Here is an 18,759-nt window from a genome sequence, read left to right on the forward strand (position 1 = left end):
CATTGGCCCGTTCTGAGGAAGTGGTCCGCTTCAGGCCGATTGGCGTAGACAGTGATGATTGGCGGCGGGGCCGGCCAGTCCGCTGCCGAACCTAGTTCCGTGTCTGGGGCCCGCGCGCTGCAGGGCGGCCGGGCGGGAGCGGCAGCATGGAGCGGGGTGCGGTGCGGTGCCTCGCCGCCCGCCTGGGCCTCACCGACCCTGGCGTCGTCAGGTACTGCCAGCCAACCGCCCGCCCGGGCGGGCCTACGGTAACGCGGGGCAGCTTCACCTCAGGCGGCCCGGCCGCGGCAGAGCCCCGGGAGCGGCGTCTTTCTCCGGCGGCCCTTAGCGTGGGGCGGGGGGTGTAGTTGCGGTGTGCCGGTGCCGTTCCCCGGCGCTGTGGAAGAGGCTGCGGGACACGCAGCGATCCTGGTTACTGCCCGCTGGCTCTAGACAGCTGCCCCCACTCTCGGGAGCGCTACTCCCGTCCGGGTGAGCGGGCCCAGCCGTGCGGTGCTGGCTTGGCCCGCTCCCTTCCAGCCGCCCGAGTGTGCTTTGCCGCCGGCCCTGCCTGGGCTCCTTCCTGCGGCCCTGGGAGCTCTCCCGCAAGCAGCGGCAGCCAAGGCCTGCCTCACCTCCTTGCAAGGCCAGCCTGCCGTCGGTTTCCTTTGGTTCTGGTCGGTGTGAAGAAACTCACTGACCTTAAGTATAGGCAGTTAATGAAAAAGCTCTTTTAGGCTATGAAATGCAAAGCTACTGCTGCAGATTATTAGAGAAAGGGCAGCATTATCCTGTGTTTGCCATCCTGTTTAGCACCCCTTTCCCAAAGCCTGTGCTGCAGCTGGGGTGCTGGACTAGGTAGACCTTAGATCAGTCTGTGTCCTGCCACTCTTACTGCCTTGTAACTGTAGTTTTGTTAACGAGGGGTTTTTATGCTGGGTGTTTTGCAGAAAAGCTGAAGAGTATCTGCGGCTATCCCAGGTGAAATGTACGGGATTAATGGCTCAGATGACAGCGACAAGTAGTGCTGTGATGTGCCTGGACCTAGCAGCTAGTTTCATGAAACAACCAGTTGACAAAGTAAGAAACAATACATAACTTGGCTGTCTGGTGCGTTCTCCACTAAAATCATTGTTCTGTGTAGTGTATGTTGGGAGGAGGAAATGGATAGCAATAACTGACATTACCCTAGAGCCAGTGTGCTGCTAAACACTGAGCTTTTGCTACTCAGAGTTTGAAACAGAGCAAATTGAGATGAGTGTCATAGTCACTTCACAAGTTGAGCTTGCTTTGTTACAATTTCAGCTCTTTTAGTAACAAATAAACTAACACCAAGGATGTTAAATTTAAGATCTGTCCCTTTTACTGTGGGAGGGAAGCAGGAGCTCCAAGGAATCCCTCTCTATAGTGGTACCCATAAACCTTCATCTCAGAGCTCCCAGGTAAATGGCACTGACCTACCAAAATAATGTCTGGTACAAGATGTTCATGATTGCTCATTTACAGAAAGAGGAGGATTTAATTGTATCTGACCTGACGAGTAGCATGAAAGTATTGCTTGGCTCTTCAAGTTGCCCAAATCTTGGTTACCTTTGTTTTTAACCACCTTGTGATGAAAGGGCTGTGTTGTATTACATGGAAAAGGCAATCTTCACTTCCAGTGAAATGGTCTAAAAATAACACTGCATTAAAAGATGTGGCATTCCTAAGTGGTTAATCATTCTGTGTGCAGTCAAAACTTGTATCATTCATTGCACAAATTTGTTTAATAGAGGAATTGAACTTTATTTTATGGTGTTTGTGTAGTTTCTCCGTAATCTATTTTGGTTGCCTGAATAAGATGTCAGGAAGGAATCTTGCTAACTCTTGGAGTTTGTCTTTGTCTTCTTGAAAGAGCTGTTTTGTTAAACTCTCCGGTTTGAACAAAACGACCTACCAGAGCTCCATGAAGTCTTTGGAGTGTTTGCTAGAGGTGAACCCCAGACTGGGAATGCGAGACTTGGCTGTGCAATTCTGCTGCACAGAGGCAGTGAGCACCGCTTCAAAAATACTACAGAGGTGAGGAAGCTCTCCTGAGCACACTGGTAACCACTAGTAAGATTCTTTGTTTGTTAGATGTGTAAAGAGTTTGATGGTTTGAAGGACCAGGTATCTCCCACTGACTGGAGTGGTGAGATGAGTTCTTAGCACTGACACTCCAGTCATTATCTAGGCCACTTTTTAGAATACATAATAGAAAGACAGACTTAGTCTGTGAGTCTCAGGAAGTCACTGTCTGAGTCCCAGTTCTTCAACTGGGAATACTATAAAAAATATGGGGCTCTTAATCCCTGTATTTGTCCACTGCATCACACTGTCTTCCATTTAACTGCTGATCATGTCACAGTTCAGAAGTAACACTCAGTAGAAACAAATCCTTCCTCTAGAGAAGCAGATCTCTTAGAATGCACAGTATTCTACCTGTAAAAACAATAGGTAGAACACTTCTATGGAGATGCAACAGCTTTAACTAGAATTTTGCACTCTGACATATACTTTAACAAGAGCAATCACTGAAGAGTTCTGTTCTTTCACCCTCATAGCACGTGTTTAAATGCTGTTAGGGATTTAGAATATTGAGTTGCAGGTCAGTGACCAAAGGCTGTGTATGCTTGTCAGTGCTTAATACAAAAAAAATCTTGGGGACAGGTGGACAATGAAAATTCTCTACTGCTGCACATCCATCATGTCATCTTCTATATTTAAATCTTCATCTGTGTAATATCACGTATTAGAGGAATCAAAGAAACTATAATTCTACCCTCTATCCTAGGATGGTTTTATGCAAAGCATCTCATTGTAACTTTTAGATGTAATGTAGAGGTAAAAGTGCTGTGTGGATGGGGAGCACGGAAATAGATTTTACTGACATGACTTTATCCAGATCCCTAATTAATTCATAAAGAGGAGGTGATCCTAATTGCCTTCTATTCTCTAGCCTCTTTTGCTCTTCTCAGCCAGTAGCAGCTGTTCCTGCTTGACTAAGCTGCAAAGGAGCAAGTGGTCCAACAGGAGACCTGTTCAGCTGCTTGTGACAAATTCATTTCAACAGCTTCATTTGGGGCAACTTCACTATACAATTATTTCTGTGCTGTTGTTCTTTAGGTATGAATCCAGCCTCTCTGAAGCACAGCAAATGGACCTTGATTTCTCAAAACCACTTTTTATAACAGCTGCACTATTCATTGCATGCAGGTGAGTGTAGCTCGAGGGATCTTTTATGGGCTTAAATGCTGAGTGAGACACCAGACAGACACAGTGCTTACAGTGCAAGCAGCTGATTCATTCAGCATGTCTGAAGGGTCTTGCTTAGTGCAGCCTGCTGCCCTCCTCCTAGAAATGGAGACAGCTGCAGCAAACCAGGCCTTCCCTTACAGTGAAGTCTCTAACCTTCTCCTGCCTTCAGGAGAAAGTATTGTATCAAATATACAGAAAAAGATCTTGAGTTACTTATCCTAAAATAAATGAAATTGGTCTTCTCTGCTGTGTAAGTGGATGCTGTGGGTAATTCCATTAGAATATATCCGTGGCAGTGGCTAAAGAACTTCTGTTACTGTTTTGCACTTCACCCTCCTTCCTCATAGCCTAACCAGTGTACCATAATTCCTTAGTAACATTTTCAGATACAGTGGGAGTTCTTTTCCCCTGTCAGGATAGATTTGAGCTGGGCATGAAGCAAAAAGCAGCTTTTGGTGAGATACTGCTCAAGGTGCCAGAAGGGCTGCTAGCTTACTTCTGAGCACCAAGCAGCAGCGATTCTGAAAAAGGAAAAATCCTTGAGAAATGGATCCAGTAGCTGTAAGGCCTGCATCAGCTTGAAAGATAGGTGTCAGGAGCAGCCGAGTCAGACAGCCTTTTGTAAGAATTTGCTTGCATACAAATCTTTCCTCTTGGTACTATGCCTTGAAACAATCTTACGAAGTGATTCAGGTGCTGACCAATGTTCTCTTGACATCCCATTCATATTTTTGCAGTAGTGGGATTTTGTCCTGGTTCCCTCAAAATCTGGAAGGTACCTAGTAGAATTTCTTCGTGTAACTTAAACTAACCCTGGGTTAACTTCTGAGCTGTGTTGACTGAGTAGTGTAGGGGTCTATTTTTTAAGCAAGTTTGTTTGAGTGAGTCAGGGATTAGACAGGACAAACTCAGGCCTACCTGCAGGTAGTGTTTTTCACAGGCAGTGTTGGTATAGTAAATGTCACCTCACCTGAGTGATAGTTGCTGGAGTGTTCCTTTGTACAGAGATAACTTAACTTTCTCTTGTAGGTGTTTGAAGCTAAAAGTGGACAAAACTAAAATGTTGGCTACATCTGGGGTGAAAAAAGCAATATTTGACCGGCTGTGCAATCAGCTGGAGAAGATAAGCCAGCAACTCTGCAGTAAGTTGTTTAACTTTATCCCTGTCAGACAGCATACCCAGCACCTCGTCTCACAGTGCCCCATCCTTTTCACTAGTGATTTCATTCTGATCATTTTCAGCCATTCCCTTTCAGCCAAACCTGCCCATCCATTCCAACATGTTTCCTGCAGCCCAGTTCCCAGTCACAGTAATTGCTTCTGGGGAAGTCACAACAGCTTTGCATGTGGCCAAAAATAAATATTTTCTGCTCTTCTCAGATATTCACTGCTCCTTACATTCTCTGCTGCTGCAATTTATTCCCTGCTTCTCCCATACTACCTGACCTATCTTGGATTCCTCTTTCTCACTAGATGCTTTCTGCATCCTGTTAACATGGCAACATGACACACAAATAACATAAACGTCTTGCTACCTCTATTGCTTTGACTCACTTCTGTGTTTTTCCTTTCCCCTGCTGCAGGATTAACAAGCCTAGCCTTGCTCTCTGGTAGTAATTCAGCCATTACCTGACACCATCCCTCCACTTACAATGGGCAGGCACAAGGAATCTTTATCACCCATTGTTGGACCTGCAGTGCTCTCCACTCCATTTTCTGGAGGAGGAAGATTGAAATACGACACACGCGTCTTCCTGTTGTTATCTCTGCTCCTTCCTACTTACCTCCTTTTTCCTTTCCCAGGCTTTTGTGCTTACTCTTCCACTGACAGCACCCCTGCTTCACATCATGAAGTTTTCTGGAATGTGCTGCCTCCATCCAAACCAAAAATTGCGGCTCTCTCCCTGGGCATGGACCTTCTTGTAGTCCAGTGCCCTATAAAAAACCCAAAACCTTAACCCACCGCTAAAGCAGTTAGAGGCAGCAGGGAGTTTCTGTATCAGTTCAGGGAAGAGTGTGCATCTCTATACATAGACAGGCCCTGCATGTTGTGGGCATCTCTAATACAAAGTGTGGAAATGGGTTACCTTTTGGAAGGTAGCACTGCTGTCAGAGAATTGCATGTAGAACAACACTCTTGGGGCCCCAAACACCATTCAAAAGTAAAGCAACTTACTTAATTTTTTTAGAAGATGATGTTCCACTGGCTGCAAAGACACCTGAAAGCTTGAACACCACCATGGAGCACTGTGAGGAGGAAGATGGTAAGTTGTGTTTAGCTATGAACTAAAATCAGCTCACCAGAGCAGTCCTGAGCTTTATTGCTGCTTAATGATGTTTTATCATGGAATACCTTAAGTTGGAAGGGACCCATAAGGATCATCAAGTCTAACTCCCTGCTCCTCACAGGACTACCTAAAACTAAACAATATGACTAAGAGCATCGTCCAGTTGCTCCTTGAACTCTTAACACGTTTGGTGCCCTGACCATTTTTCTGAGGAGCTTGTTCCAGTGACAGACCACCCTCTCAGTGAAGAACCTTTTCCTAATGTCCAATCTGAACTTCCCCTGACACAGCTTCATTCCATTTCCTTGTGTACTATATTTTAGTTGTGTCATATGCCATAATATTTGGCTCACAGCAGCTTAGCCCATTCTGCAAAACAGTGGCTTATGAAAGGACAAAGAGAACCTAGCAGGACAGTGGTGTTTATATGGAGTAGTCCTAGTAGAGTTAAGGACAACTCTTCCATTCAGACATAAATGTGGAGGGATGAGGGGAGCAGCAAACCACAGGATTAGACAATTCAGTGACAGACCCTGTGCTTGTGTCTACGTTAACTCACTGCTGTGGCTATTGCCAGCAACATACTGCCCCTGATGGCCTGTCATGGACTTCCTCCTTCTCTCATAGGATCTGAAGATGATGAGGAGATGCCATGTAAACGGCTAAAGACTGAAACAAAACAAGACTATGAAGAATGGAAAAAGAAAATCCTGGAAAATGCTGCTAAGACACAAGAGACAAGTAGGAGTACGGTCTGTAGTGCCACCTAATAATATCACTGCTGCTTGCTCATAATTTTAACTCTCCCTCTGCTCTAACAAGAGTTCCAGTAGCATATGAGGGATAGCTGCCTGGTAGCCAGCTAATTTTATTTGTAAGATAGTTTTTAAGTATTTAAGAATGGTATTTTTAGTAAATTACACCAGAATTGAGATTTTACACAAAGCCTGACTACTTGCCAGGCTGGTACATGAGCAGCTATGGCATTAGGTGGTAGAATAGTTTCATTTCTCTTACTGCAAGAAGCAGGTAACATTCTAATGCTGTGTTAATTGTAAATAAGTTATGAGTTACATGCCCTTGTGCCCCTGGCTGGAAGAAGTCAGTGAAAAAAAGAGGGAGGGGACTAACAGTGCCTTGTTAAGCTGCAAAACCAGCAGAGGAGTTAAAAGACTGGTAACTTTTAATTGTTTTTAACTGTCAAAGAAATATTGTTTAGTGACTGAGTTTGACTTATTTTTATTACCTGTATGGGACTGAAATCTCTTGTGCTTGTAAGGGGTCCCAAATATTCCAAGAAACAATAAAGAGAATGGAAGGAAAAGCTTTGTATTATGACATCAGGTCATATTTAAAATCCTTAGAGTGCAAAACAAAACACATACAGGAGATGTCTGTGCTTTAAGGAGGAAGATATGCAGGGCACAAGGATCTTATCTGGGTAATACAGGTTTTTTGCATCTCAAAATCAAACAGTGAAGAGGAGAGTGCCCTGCCTTGTCGTTCTTAGGGGCAACTTCTGCCGTTCTACACTTCCATCCCAGCTACTTAAACTATAATTTGTGTTAACTGCTTTTTGAAGGAAAAAACCACAGGGCTGGTGTAACTATAATAAAACCCATCCAAGTCTTCTGCCCATTTCTCTTGCATGTTTTCTGCCTGAGGTGTGCAAAGAGAAGTTAATTTTCATAAACTCTCATTTCAAAACAGCCCAGAAAACCCCAAGTGTCCATATGAAGCAAGATAAATCATCTCATGTCTGAGCATTTGGATTTAAAACTCTGCTCCCATCTAAGCTTCTTCTCAGCAGTAATGCCTTGGCAGATGCCTCACTGCTGTGCATACTCTCTGCTTACCTGGGTGACTCTGATCACACCAGCATTACAATAGTTGCTATCAATAACTGCTTTAGATATCAATGTATGGGGCCAGTTCTTTTTGTTATACTTACTGTTCCAATGACTCACAGGTCACGTGTGGTTAGTCCTTTTGGTTTTTTTGTAGATCCCAAAGCAAAATGCACAGGACATGGTGAAATATCCCATAAGGCTGCAGAGGTGTGTTTCAGTGTACTGCAGAATCATGTGACAGTTGCCAAATCTTAAGGGATTTCTTTCTATTAGGAACAAAAGAGTAATCCTGCTGGCCAGGGGCACTTTATCTTTGTAGAAAATGGAGAGGATATACGTACAAGACAGCAGAGAGCATCTGCATGTTACCCTCATAAAAATAGAGGAAGCAGCACACAGTAATTGGAAAACTAAAACCTACTGCCCATTTTCCTTTTACTTCTCCTCCCAGTGCATAAAAAGGGAAATCACTTGAAGCCAACTTTAATTAGCAAAAGCTGATTTCATTCCTGAGGAGAGTTCTGAAATGTAACAGTAACTACTGGGGAATGGACTCCCAACAAATGCCTGATGTGCAGAGAAAGTACTGGATAATTAACCCACATTAAGTATGAGCTGTACCAAAACATCTGCCGTTTTAAGCCATCTAATATGTAGCAGAGGGTCCTCAGGATGGGAGAGAATCCAACCTCATATATTAGCATTCTGTTGTTAAGACCTACTCACAGATACTTTTGGCGGCAGGGGGTGGGGGAGTTAAACCAAACTTGAGGAATAGGCTTGTTACACTTTAATGGAATTTATTAGTATTAATTCAGAAATATACAGACCAATTAATATAATCACATTTAGCATGCAAAACCACTGTGGAAGAACAACATGAACAGAAGTGGCCTTCACAGAAGGTGATAACATTGTCAAGATTATTTCACTTGATTTTAATAATTTTTCTCTGTCTCAATTCTGGAAATGCTGCAGAAGTCCAGAATTCAGGACTATGCAAAGTGAGAAGCACCAGAGTGGAAAAGATAGCTAGACTAGAGCAAGCCAGTCTTACAAACCTCTTTATTAGCAACTGACACTTTTGTTAATTCAAGGGACATGAAAGTCCATAAAGTTAAAGGGAGCTTTACAGTAGTTTGATGCCTTTGCTGGAACGCTAGTTTTAGTAGTATTAACTTCTGGTTTTCCTAAAAGCCCATCCAGCTCACACTGAGTTTTGCAGAATCTAGAACAAGAATGAAGGAAACCACAGGTTTAATAAATAATATTATACTTTTAGCTGAGAGCTAGTGACTCCAACACTTTATACATCAGGAAAAAGTTTAAAATCCAAAATAAGTTAGTATTGTGAAGAAAACTTTCAACGTTCAAGAGCAAGGCGAGGGGAAAAAAGGCTTCAACCTCCTAACTGGGCTAAAGGCAGAATCTGGCAACACACCATTTTGCCTGCCACTGAACAGCAATAAAACCTGTTTTGCATATCACACCGTATCAACTTCTCAGACTTCATTAAAATTGTCAGAGAGGTGAAAAAAATCCTCAAACTAAAACTTACAAAATTAAGGGCTGCAATCCCAGCCCATTAGAAGCACTTACAAGTTTTAAATACATATAAAACAATGTCTGGAAATCTCTTCTTTTCTGGACAACATGAGCTTTTTCTGCATAGACCTAACGGTCATTAGGCAATTTTTATTTGTGGCAGTTTTACCTAACTCCTTCCAGAAGTTCAATCAGTTCAGCTCTATTCAACTCACCATAAGAAAAAGAAGCAATGGACTGACTCAAATTGCTTCAACCCAGGATTCCTTGTATTTCCTAACTATGCAGTGACTATTTCTTAAAGGAAAGAGTAGAATAAAAAAGGCCCAACAAACCAAAACCATTCAACTCTGAGTAGCTGCACTGAATCATCATCATGTTTGGGGGAAAAAAATTAATCTCTTTGAAAAAATTACAGAAGAAAAGAACATCGAATCTCTTCAGTTCTAAGTAACAAACAGCCAAGGGAAAAATTGTGCCACTGTTGTGGCAGTGCTCTAAAATTGATGACATACATCAGTCATGAAGAAAGTCTTTAGCTCCCATGCTTGGTGTGAGAAACCAGAAAACTGACAGGGTGTTTTCTGGTTTAAACACACAGACAATACCCTGCAGAATCAAAACCTTCAGCAAGAAGTCAGCCCTAATAACAACCACATTTTTCCATCACTATGTACAACTACTAAAAACTTGTAAAAACAAACAAGGCAGCTTAGCACTAAGGCAGCCTTAGCACTAACAACACACATAATATTTGAGGAGGACAGACCCAGAACCTTATGTTATAAAACAAAGGGGTAAAAGTTATTGACGATACTGAGTCCTTCTTCCATGGCTTCATGTTCAACTCCAAGAGTGGTAGATACTTCATACAAGCTTATGCAAGCTTGACAGACATACTCTGAAATCTCTTCAGCCTGTTAGCAGCAGCCACCACATAAAAATGCTTCTGTGAACAAAACAGAACAGTCCAAGTGTGAGTACAACTGAGGTAAAGGACCTTTTCTGTGGCTGACATGGATTTTTCTTCTTGATAAATCCATTTACCTCTAGGGACCCACACCTTGCATGGATTGCAGTGCAGAACAGCGTTGCACTAGGGAACCACTGATCACTGCAGAACAGACTGCTGGTACTGTGAACTTCTGCAGCATTATTATGAATTGTGCAGCAATATGTCTTTAGATTATGTATTTTTTAAAATTCAAGTGCAGAAGTCTGTGACCAAACAGTTGGAGTGCAGGAGTGGAAGAAGTGTAAACGTCTGGTTTAACTCCTTGGCAAGAAATTACAACTCTCCAGTGACAAAAGAAGAGTTTTTTTCCTCACATTTCCACAGACTACTTTGTAACAAGATCACTGTGTTCACCTTTCAAGATTGATTATCTATAATCCAATAGAGTCTCCAATAGAAATTCTTATCTCTCACTTCTTCATATAAAATTTAGTTCTGAAGGAGCATGGGGTTATCAGAAATGTCCTGAAGAGTTCTCTGGAAGGCTTTAAGCCTAATTTTTTCTCTTCCCCACACTTTGACTCTGCAACGGGAGGCACAAAACTGCCTTATGTTGTGCCGATTTTCCCTCTGGAAGTAGGTTTGCCGGACTTTGTCTATTTACCTTCCACTTTCTGTGAGCCATGTAACTCTGCAGCAACAACTGGGACTTCAGGCGAAGTTTGGACTTCTTGGCTTTGGCAGGTAGATCATTTAACCACTCATGCTTCAGACACTGCGTTGCACTCATCCGGCAGCTGTGGGAGAGGAAATCTGCCATGTAAATCCAGCTACCCTCGCTGCCATTCTCTCAGTGCCCTGTGCTCCTCAATATTACTGTTAAAGAAACTGCCTTAAATGAACCAACACAAGTGAGTGGAGATGCTTTCTGAGATGCTGTTCATCCCAGGGCACAGGATCCTAATGACATCCTGCACCCACCAGTCTAAGGGGTGAGCGACGTGAAAACCTGCTGGTGAGTCTGCAGGTGGGTTGATTGAGCTATGGTTAAATACTGTATTTTGTCTTTTTATGGTTTGGTTTTGGGTGTGGGTTGGTTTTTTTTTTTTCCCCTTTGAAGAAGCAGCTGTACAGGTTCATCAGTTTATGTATCATTTTGTTATGTGAAGGCAGAACTTTGCTAAGAGAACCAGTGCATACAGAAAAATAATATTTGTGGTGTTATCTGTCTGTCCTAATAGTGCAGGCTTATTCTGTGCCTTGCATTTAAAAAGCACAGTTGTCTATTCACCCTAAACTTGGATCAAGCTAGGCATACATTATATCCTGACATTCAACAATGGTCTCAAATGTGAAGGGCTATCCAAAAAGCTTTGAGAAATACATGGTAATAGAGGAAGTCTTGGGGGAGAGGTGTTGAGAAAAAGAAGTTTTATTTGCCTTTTTTTAAAACAAAAGCCTACGTATGCCTAACTCCCATGCTTTGTCTGAGCTGTCACTGAAGATGATGAAAATTATGAAAAGGTGCCTGCTCGCACCTGATTTCAGTAGTCAGGGGAGGTGGGAACAGATCTTGCACAAGGCCAGACCTACTGTCCCAGCATGGCAAAGGTGCCCAGTCTGTAGGAGAGCAGAGGCGTCCATATACCTTGTGAACAACTGGGCCAACTAATTGTTGCTCTTTGCATCTCACTGATGACACTCTTTTCTTGCATAGTCATTGCACTCACAGCTTCTAGGCAGACTTTGCACAGTGTCCCTCTGGAGTCTCTATTCCCATTGCACAAAAAAATGCAAACTTTACAGTCTCCCAACTTTACAGTCTTACAGCAAATCATCATTACAGTCAGAGAAACCCTTTGTTGTCTCCCGCTGGCAATATACTAAAGTTCAGTTTATTCTTAGCTTTTCATATGACTTATCGTTCAAAATTTAATTAGTACTAAAACTGACTTGTCTGATTTAGGTAATGATCTGTGAGTTGTTAGTATTCTAAGCACTCCTTTGAATTCCCCTCAAACACACAATCTGTTTTACTGTATGCATCGTTCCTGTTTTGATTAGTTTTGTATCACTACTCAGCAAGAGAAAAATTTCTCTGCTCACTTATCCAACCCCATAGCCATGGTGTGACATCAGGATCATCTTCATTCGCTCCTGTTTTGTATGTGCAATCACTTATTACAGTGGAGCCAAGACTGAGAAGCCACATGCAGAGTAAAGTCCCAAACATTCCTTAATATCTACCAAATGCATGTAGACCACTTTAGAAGAGAACAATGCACATTTTTACAGCTGCAGCTTCCGTTTATCCTCCATGGTATTCAAGAGACATTTTTGCAATTTGTGGTGGGGCTTGTGAGAATCCAAAGTAACAATAGAAATAGCTTTTGCTCAGAAAGGAATACTAAAGAGATTCCTACACAGCAAATCCTTCCAGATCACCTCTGTTGTGCCTGTATTGATGCTACTGCAAAAAGTACCCTTCTTCAGCCAAGGTACACAGACATTTTCCTTTTAAATAGGAGCTTTTGAATCAGTGAGGAACTGCCCAGCGAGCACCGATACAGCATCCAAAAATGTCACATAGTAAGTTCTCATTGTCGGCTGCAATCCAAACAGTTGGTTAGTAGGAACTTAACGTCATTAGGTGCTATTGTTCTCACAATCGAAGAAGTACCTTTTCTCCTTCACGAGCAGTCTGGAAATAAAGTCTTTAGCTTCCTCTGATAGCTGTTCAAATGCTTCTGCATCAAAATCCCAGCTGCAGTTGACTACATAATTCATTGTCTCTGCATCAGTTTCTCCCAGGAATGGGGACAGGCCACTAAGCCTTAAAAAAAAAAAAAAGAGGGAGATGGAGTAGTTATTATATGCAAGATGCATTTTTCCTTCTACAAATTCTCTGCTTTATAATTGTTGTTAGCTTGTGGAGAGGAAAGTCTCTCAGCTTTGGGACTTCTCAATCCCTGCCAAAATAAGCCAACAGTTTGGAGCAATAAAGCATTGTGATGTTGATGTTACTCTCTAGCAGTTCACCCAGCTACATCAGGGAGCACTGTTAATAGATCCCCAAGGAAATTAATTCAGTGGGGATCTACCTACATACTTCAGTGCTTTCCCAGCTAGGAAAGCTAGGGGGACTCAAGACCTTTCCTAAACCAAGGCCCATGCCCATATTTGGCTTGAATTAAACAATTCTGAACAATAGCATACTTTTTTCAATTAGTCTTGGAGACAGATTTATTGCTGCAGTCATTTATTACTACATTCAGTTGGGTTTTGGCTAACATACAAATTTAAAACAGAAATGTATCCAGTTCACAGAAAGCATCTGTGCTTTGGACAGATAAGCCATCCATGGTGCCATCCAGATATCTGAGAAAAGTTTTAGCCCTAGTTGTAACATGAGATTTTTTCAGACCTATGGCCTAACAACCAACATTAAATCCTCTGTGCAGATGCACACCAAGTCGAAGCTACTGAAATGATCAGATTACAAATTTGAAAATTAATTCAAGCCCTCAAAAACACAATCAAAATTAAAATTCTGACATGCTTTGGGCAACTTTGAGTAAAAAAAAGTCCTGACTCATTTTGCCTTGCTAAATAAAGTGGTAAGGAAGAAGAACATTTACATATTTATTGAAATGATTATCTGTTGTTTAGAGACTTTGTATGCACAGCGAGGTGCCTTCGCATTAAAGGCTGAGATTTTTAACAAAATTAATTAGGAGGAGTCACAGCCAGATGGGCTCAGTTGTTGCCACATTCCTGCTCTGCAGATACCCTCCACTGGCATGCTCTTGCAGAGCCTTTGGTGCCATCACCACGACCCCTCACAGGGTTACTCACAACATATATGTGATGACGCCTACACTCCACATGTCTGTTGGGAAGGAAACAAAGTCATAGTTCACCACTTCAGGAGCCAAGAACTCTGGAGTTCCAAAATTAACTTTCAGTTTCTCACGAGGTTTGTACCTTTACCAGAAAGACAGAGACATCAGTGCTGAGAGCAGGCTGGGGAACACATCTCACATTTGTAAAAAACAAGGCATGGCTTTTTGCCATACAAGCATGGCAGAGCAAGCACAGCAGACTCCCCAGGCAGGACAGCATCAACATCTTTAAAGAATACATCTCTGAATTTTGCTGTGACTTCAAGTGACTATACCATCAGCTATCCCTTTGCCAAAGCAAAACCAGAGGGAAGACCCAAGGGCAATAAAACCAAAAAGACCCGCAAAGACCTCCCCACAGATGACAGCAGCTTTACTCTCTGTCAGGCTCCACAGGATGTCCAGCATAAAACAAATGAAGCGGCTTCCATTAAAACAGGTTTGGAGAGCATTTGCTTAGTGGGATGTACCTAGCTATAGCTCAGGGTAAAGGTCTGTGTAAGAGATATGAGCACAATATAACTGCTAAGGTGGACTCTCAAGAGGATTATTTGGGCTTGGTAACAAGTTAAACAGCGATCCCCTACAGGGAGAAAGTTACTCTGTTCTATTGCTTAAAAGGTAAAGGTTACAGAACTACACCAGTAATAATGGTCACTGATGGGAGCTGGAGTTGCATATGCATACAGACAGAACAAACCATTAAAACATTGGTTTTACATCTCTCCTGAAGATCTTGTGTTCAAAACTGCTTTAGTAGAAGTTTGCATCTTTAGCCTCCCAATTTAAAAGAAGCAACCAAACAAAAAAAAACAAACCAAACCCAACCACAAATGATGTATCCATTTCTGTTTACATAAAATACTTCTAAAAGAAAAAAGTCCTTGGACACATACCACATGTAGGTACGTATATGCATGAATGTACCAGGTTTGGGCTTAAGAAAAGCTTCAAAGGATTTAGACAAGAAATAGAAAAATGTTGTTTTTCTTACTGTTATACTAACAGGAGTCATTCCTTTTTATTCTAGGGGAATAGACTCATGGTCTCACAGCTTTCCTTTAAACAAATTCATGCGAGCAAAGTAAAAGAATGGACAAAAGTCCATACTTCTCTGAGGGTTGCCCGTTTCACAAGGGATGGCTCAAACACACTTTTTTTTTTTCTCTCCATCAATCAACTTATTTACCTAAAGAGTTTAGCAGATAATTTCTACAACAAGAACCTGCACAATAAAACCCAGCAGTCAAGAAGTCTGAGAGTCTTCATGGAGTCCCTAGAGTAACAGCTCTATATGGGGAATCATTTTGAGATAATTAGAACAGCAGTATAGCTTTATCCAACAGAAATGTTATTTGAAAGAGTAATTAGATAATTACTGTACACAGCAGAAAACTCATGCCTGCAGCAGCATACTGCTTAGCTCATTCACATAGCAAAATTACTTTACAGTCACCAAAATACATACCCCTCCCCCCTGCCAAGAACCACCAAAAACACACCAGAGGTTTGTGGGTTTGATTTTTTGTTTTGAATCATAACTGAACTCTTACCTCCTTGCTAATCCAAAATCAATAATCTTAATCTGGTTTCCTGTGCGATTTACACATAGTATGTTTTCAGGCTACAACAAGGGAAGAAAGTATTTTGAGTTACACATATGACTGTTTGAGAGAGAGAGATCTAGCAAAAGAATATACAAATCTCAGAGATTTTTAATAGTATTTTTTAGTATAATACTTTTTGTTCTATTCCTATAATGGGAGAGCAGAATTTGACTGGCATACTGAGTTAGTGAAAGGTTTGGTTTTGGACTTCCCATAAAGAAGTTTTACTTCTGTTCTTGTTTGACAATATTCCTATATTTCACCATAGATGACAAATGGATTTTGAAATGGAAAGACCCCCCTGTGTAAAACGGTAGAGTCAGTCTGATGGTTGAGGCATACCCACTGGATTTACTCCTTAAATATAAAAGTAGCTCCACAAAAAGCCACAAGAAACACGTCAAATGCATCCTTTGGTTTTCCCATGAAGGCAAAAATTTGTTTTTTCCAATGAGAATATTTTTCAAGGTGGGAATGGGGGGGGATGATGGTGTCCAAACTTATTAGAACTGCAGAACTGTCTACAGGCCAACCAGGTCTAATACCAAAGCACTGTATAAACAAGCAGGAAAAAAAAAAAAAAAAATCAGTCTTCGAAAAGATCAGTTAGGGCCATTAGGAAGACATTGTCACTTTACTGCAGTTCAGATCCAGTTAGTAACAAGTACAAACAATAGGAAGATGGTTGAATAAGTATTTGAGCACACTTAGAAGGGGGTAGGGGAAGTGGAGGGAAGACTGCAGACTTTCCTAGCCAAAGAGGGTTCTGGGTATGGTTTTTTCATTGATGACAAAAGGGCATTGTTTAATTCCACACAGAATGAAAAGCTTCTGATTTGGGAGAGGCAAAAGAACAGAATTCTGTTCACTTCACTATTCTAAGCAAGCTACCAAACAGACAATGAAAAAAAAGTAATGAATCTCTAGAGCTCCATTCATTGTGACTACTGAACTAAGTAAGTCTATTTCTTTATGACATAAATCCATGAAATGAGAAATGACTCTTGTAATTAGAGACTCTGTAGTGGTCCAAACCATAGCATCACTAAAAAGCAGACAGTATGAAGTACTGACCTTCAGATCTAAATGGAGAATATAATGCTGGTGCAAGTACTGGACTCCTTCACAAATCTGTTTGGTAAATAGGACTGCATCCAACTCAGTTAGATTGTAGTTTTCATCTGTGATCCGGTCAAATAATTCACCACCATCAAGACTAAAATTTTGACATAGAAAAGTGTTAAAAACCCTAAAATCCCCATTAGCTCAATTTATTTCCAAGTCGGGAACTTGGGCTAATTTAGCAAGGCTCCTAAGAACACATCCAATATAAAATGTATCAGTAGTCTCAATGACTTTTAAGAGACTTATTTCTGAGTGTGAAATTAAATATCAACCTAAGTTAGGGGGGAATATATGTCAAACCCAAACCCACACAACCTGCTGATACAATTTTAATCGGATTTAACCTGGAGAACCTACAGGGAGTTCCAAAGCATCTATTACTCGGTCACCTTATTAGTCTAGAGAAACTAAGTCTTCAATCTATAAAATTTACTAAATGAAACTTCTCAAACTGAAAGCTATTTTAAATGACCTGACAATTGAACTTAATTCTGCACAAAAATTAAGAGAAAATTCCATCAGACATATAGCTCTGACAAGCTTCTGCAAGGTAAAAACTTCAGGTATTAATTTCAATACACACATTTACATGTTTTATATTTATATTTGCTATTTCATTTTGTATTGTTTTTTCATTCATGTCGTTAACAATTAGTTCTGTAACAGAAACTGTTTTTAGGTTATAAAACTTCAGGTTTCTGTAAATTAATATGCCACTACACAGAAAAGGCAGCAGGTATAAATCATGAAATCTCCCTTTTGTGAATTCCACATTTGATATAGATCAAAATTCTTATTTAGCTTCAAATGGGGAGGCATTTTTATTAATCCTAAGATTATTCAAAGGAGGCAGACCATGCATATAATTAATTACCTTCCTACCTTCTCCATGTCTTTACTAATTCTACTTAAAACACCTCACTCCTCCCTCTTGTCTGTGTCTCTCACCTTCACCCTCTCCCTAGTATGAGATTTTATTTACCCACAACACTTTTATGGAATTTGGTAGCTAGGGACAAAGATGGGGCCTGTAAGTTAAACTTGAATGAAAAATGAACCATAGTAAAGTTCTGTTCATTAACAATCTTGTAATTTGCTTCATACCCCTGAAGATAGCTGCCTTTCTTATCATTTGCTTAAACTGTAATCTTGACAAATACATAATTTTTAACCTGAAGAAACTGTCTTTAAAGCATATATTTTTTTCCTTCTGAAAATGAAATCAACTCTCTCTCAGGCTGGGAAAACCACTTAAGCCTTCTCCACACCTCAGAATTATCACTCCCTATTTCCCAAACATTGACAATTCCTGAGATAATTTAAACTTACTATTCCATGATCAAAGTGATATTATTCTTGGCTTCAAAAGCATCATAAAGCTGGATCAGATTCACGTGATTTAATTGGTTCATGACATTAATTTCATTTTTTACTTCCTCCTGAAAAAATAACAAGTTACCAAAAAATAAGCAAAATATGCTCCTTAAATTCCAATATATTCAAATACAATTATTTGTAAAACCCAATAACAGCTATACCACATGTGGGCAGAAGGTTTAATCACATGTGACAAACGGTCGCATTAAGTCCAAACCGCTACTTACTAAGACAGATTTTACAGTATTTGATACTACCCAATGACAAGTTGCTCTTATGGGTCAGTTCAGGGAAGTGGTGTTTAAGGTGCTTGCAACACGGGCTGGGTTTAAAGCCTGCTCACTTGCGTTCACAGCAACATAGTTACCCTCTCTCTTGCTCCTTTCACTTTTATGATTTTGGCTGCCAGGTTGAGACCAGTTGATATTTCCGTGCACTTGTGAACTTGCCCAAAACGCCCCCTGTTGATACCAAGGAAAAGATGGGAAACAGGTTTAGCACAGCTCACCGCAGAAACTTTCATACAACTATTCTTATCGTTGATTAAAAATAGCACAGTACAAAGTGAACAGAATCAGGTGGCCAGCAGCATGAATCTCCTCTTTCTCTCAGCTTATGAAGGATTAGTTTTATCTTTCCAGCCAGTTGTTCAATGCTTACATTAAAATATTATGCCTCCTTCGTATTACTACATTTCACTGCGGTATGATGACCTGATGATATTCTTTTTCGGTTCTGTAACTGTACCCACTTGCTGTCCTTCAGTGATGCGTTAGTGGATATATTAACAAGGATATTTCTGTCCTGATCTCATAACTTTTTAAATAAGACCAGTAACTGTAGCTACTCCACAGA

At 41.0% G+C, this 18,759-nt stretch overlaps 2 protein-coding genes across 5 annotated transcripts in view; one reads left to right on the forward strand and one right to left on the reverse strand.

Annotated features, from left to right (window-relative positions):
- Window positions 1–84: 84 nt before the first annotated feature.
- Window positions 85–12,557, forward strand: ORC6 (origin recognition complex subunit 6). Of its 3 annotated transcripts, none has more exons than XM_074839381.1 (8): window positions 85–211; window positions 930–1,059; window positions 1,874–2,037; window positions 3,124–3,213; window positions 4,285–4,397; window positions 5,445–5,519; window positions 6,171–6,295; window positions 10,843–12,557. In XM_074839381.1, exons 1-8 carry the CDS (start codon window positions 147–149, stop codon window positions 10,855–10,857), a joined length of 777 nt encoding a protein of 258 aa, XP_074695482.1. In that variant the 5' UTR covers window positions 85–146; the 3' UTR covers window positions 10,858–12,557. The 3 variants fall into 3 exon arrangements, with proteins under 3 accessions (XP_074695482.1, XP_074695480.1, XP_074695481.1); XM_074839379.1 differs by lacking the exon at window positions 10,843–12,557 and adding an exon at window positions 10,153–10,582; XM_074839380.1 differs by lacking the exon at window positions 10,843–12,557 and adding an exon at window positions 9,992–10,139.
- Window positions 8,169–18,759, reverse strand: part of MYLK3 (myosin light chain kinase 3) — a 22,423-nt gene continuing 11,832 nt past the window's right edge. For both annotated transcript variants that reach the window (XM_074839378.1, XM_074839377.1), the window contains 8 exons: window positions 18,272–18,365; window positions 17,857–17,966; window positions 16,477–16,618; window positions 15,349–15,419; window positions 13,749–13,877; window positions 12,574–12,726; window positions 10,558–10,690; window positions 8,169–9,887 (listed from right to left, as the gene is read on the reverse strand). In XM_074839378.1, the coding sequence (XP_074695479.1) occupies window positions 9,816–9,887; window positions 10,558–10,690; window positions 12,574–12,726; window positions 13,749–13,877; window positions 15,349–15,419; window positions 16,477–16,618; window positions 17,857–17,966; window positions 18,272–18,365 (904 nt within the window). In that variant the 3' untranslated portion in view covers window positions 8,169–9,815. The remainder of the gene's footprint in view (window positions 9,888–10,557; window positions 10,691–12,573; window positions 12,727–13,748; window positions 13,878–15,348; window positions 15,420–16,476; window positions 16,619–17,856; window positions 17,967–18,271; window positions 18,366–18,759) is intronic.

Source organism: Strix aluco, chromosome 14 (genome assembly GCF_031877795.1).
Source record: "Strix aluco isolate bStrAlu1 chromosome 14, bStrAlu1.hap1, whole genome shotgun sequence".
Lineage (NCBI taxonomy): Eukaryota > Metazoa > Chordata > Aves > Strigiformes > Strigidae > Strix > Strix aluco.

Bases quoted from the DNA above. Each gene is read 5' to 3' on its own strand.
- ORC6 (XM_074839379.1), top strand. From the start codon at position 147: ATGGAGCGGGGTGCGGTGCGGTGCCTCGCCGCCCGCCTGGGCCTCACC. The intron at 2,038-3,123 runs GTGAGGAAGCTC...GTTGTTCTTTAG, and splicing joins GCTTCAAAAATACTACAGAG to GTATGAATCCAGCCTCTCTG. The intron at 4,398-5,444 runs GTAAGTTGTTTA...TAATTTTTTTAG, and splicing joins GATAAGCCAGCAACTCTGCA to AAGATGATGTTCCACTGGCT.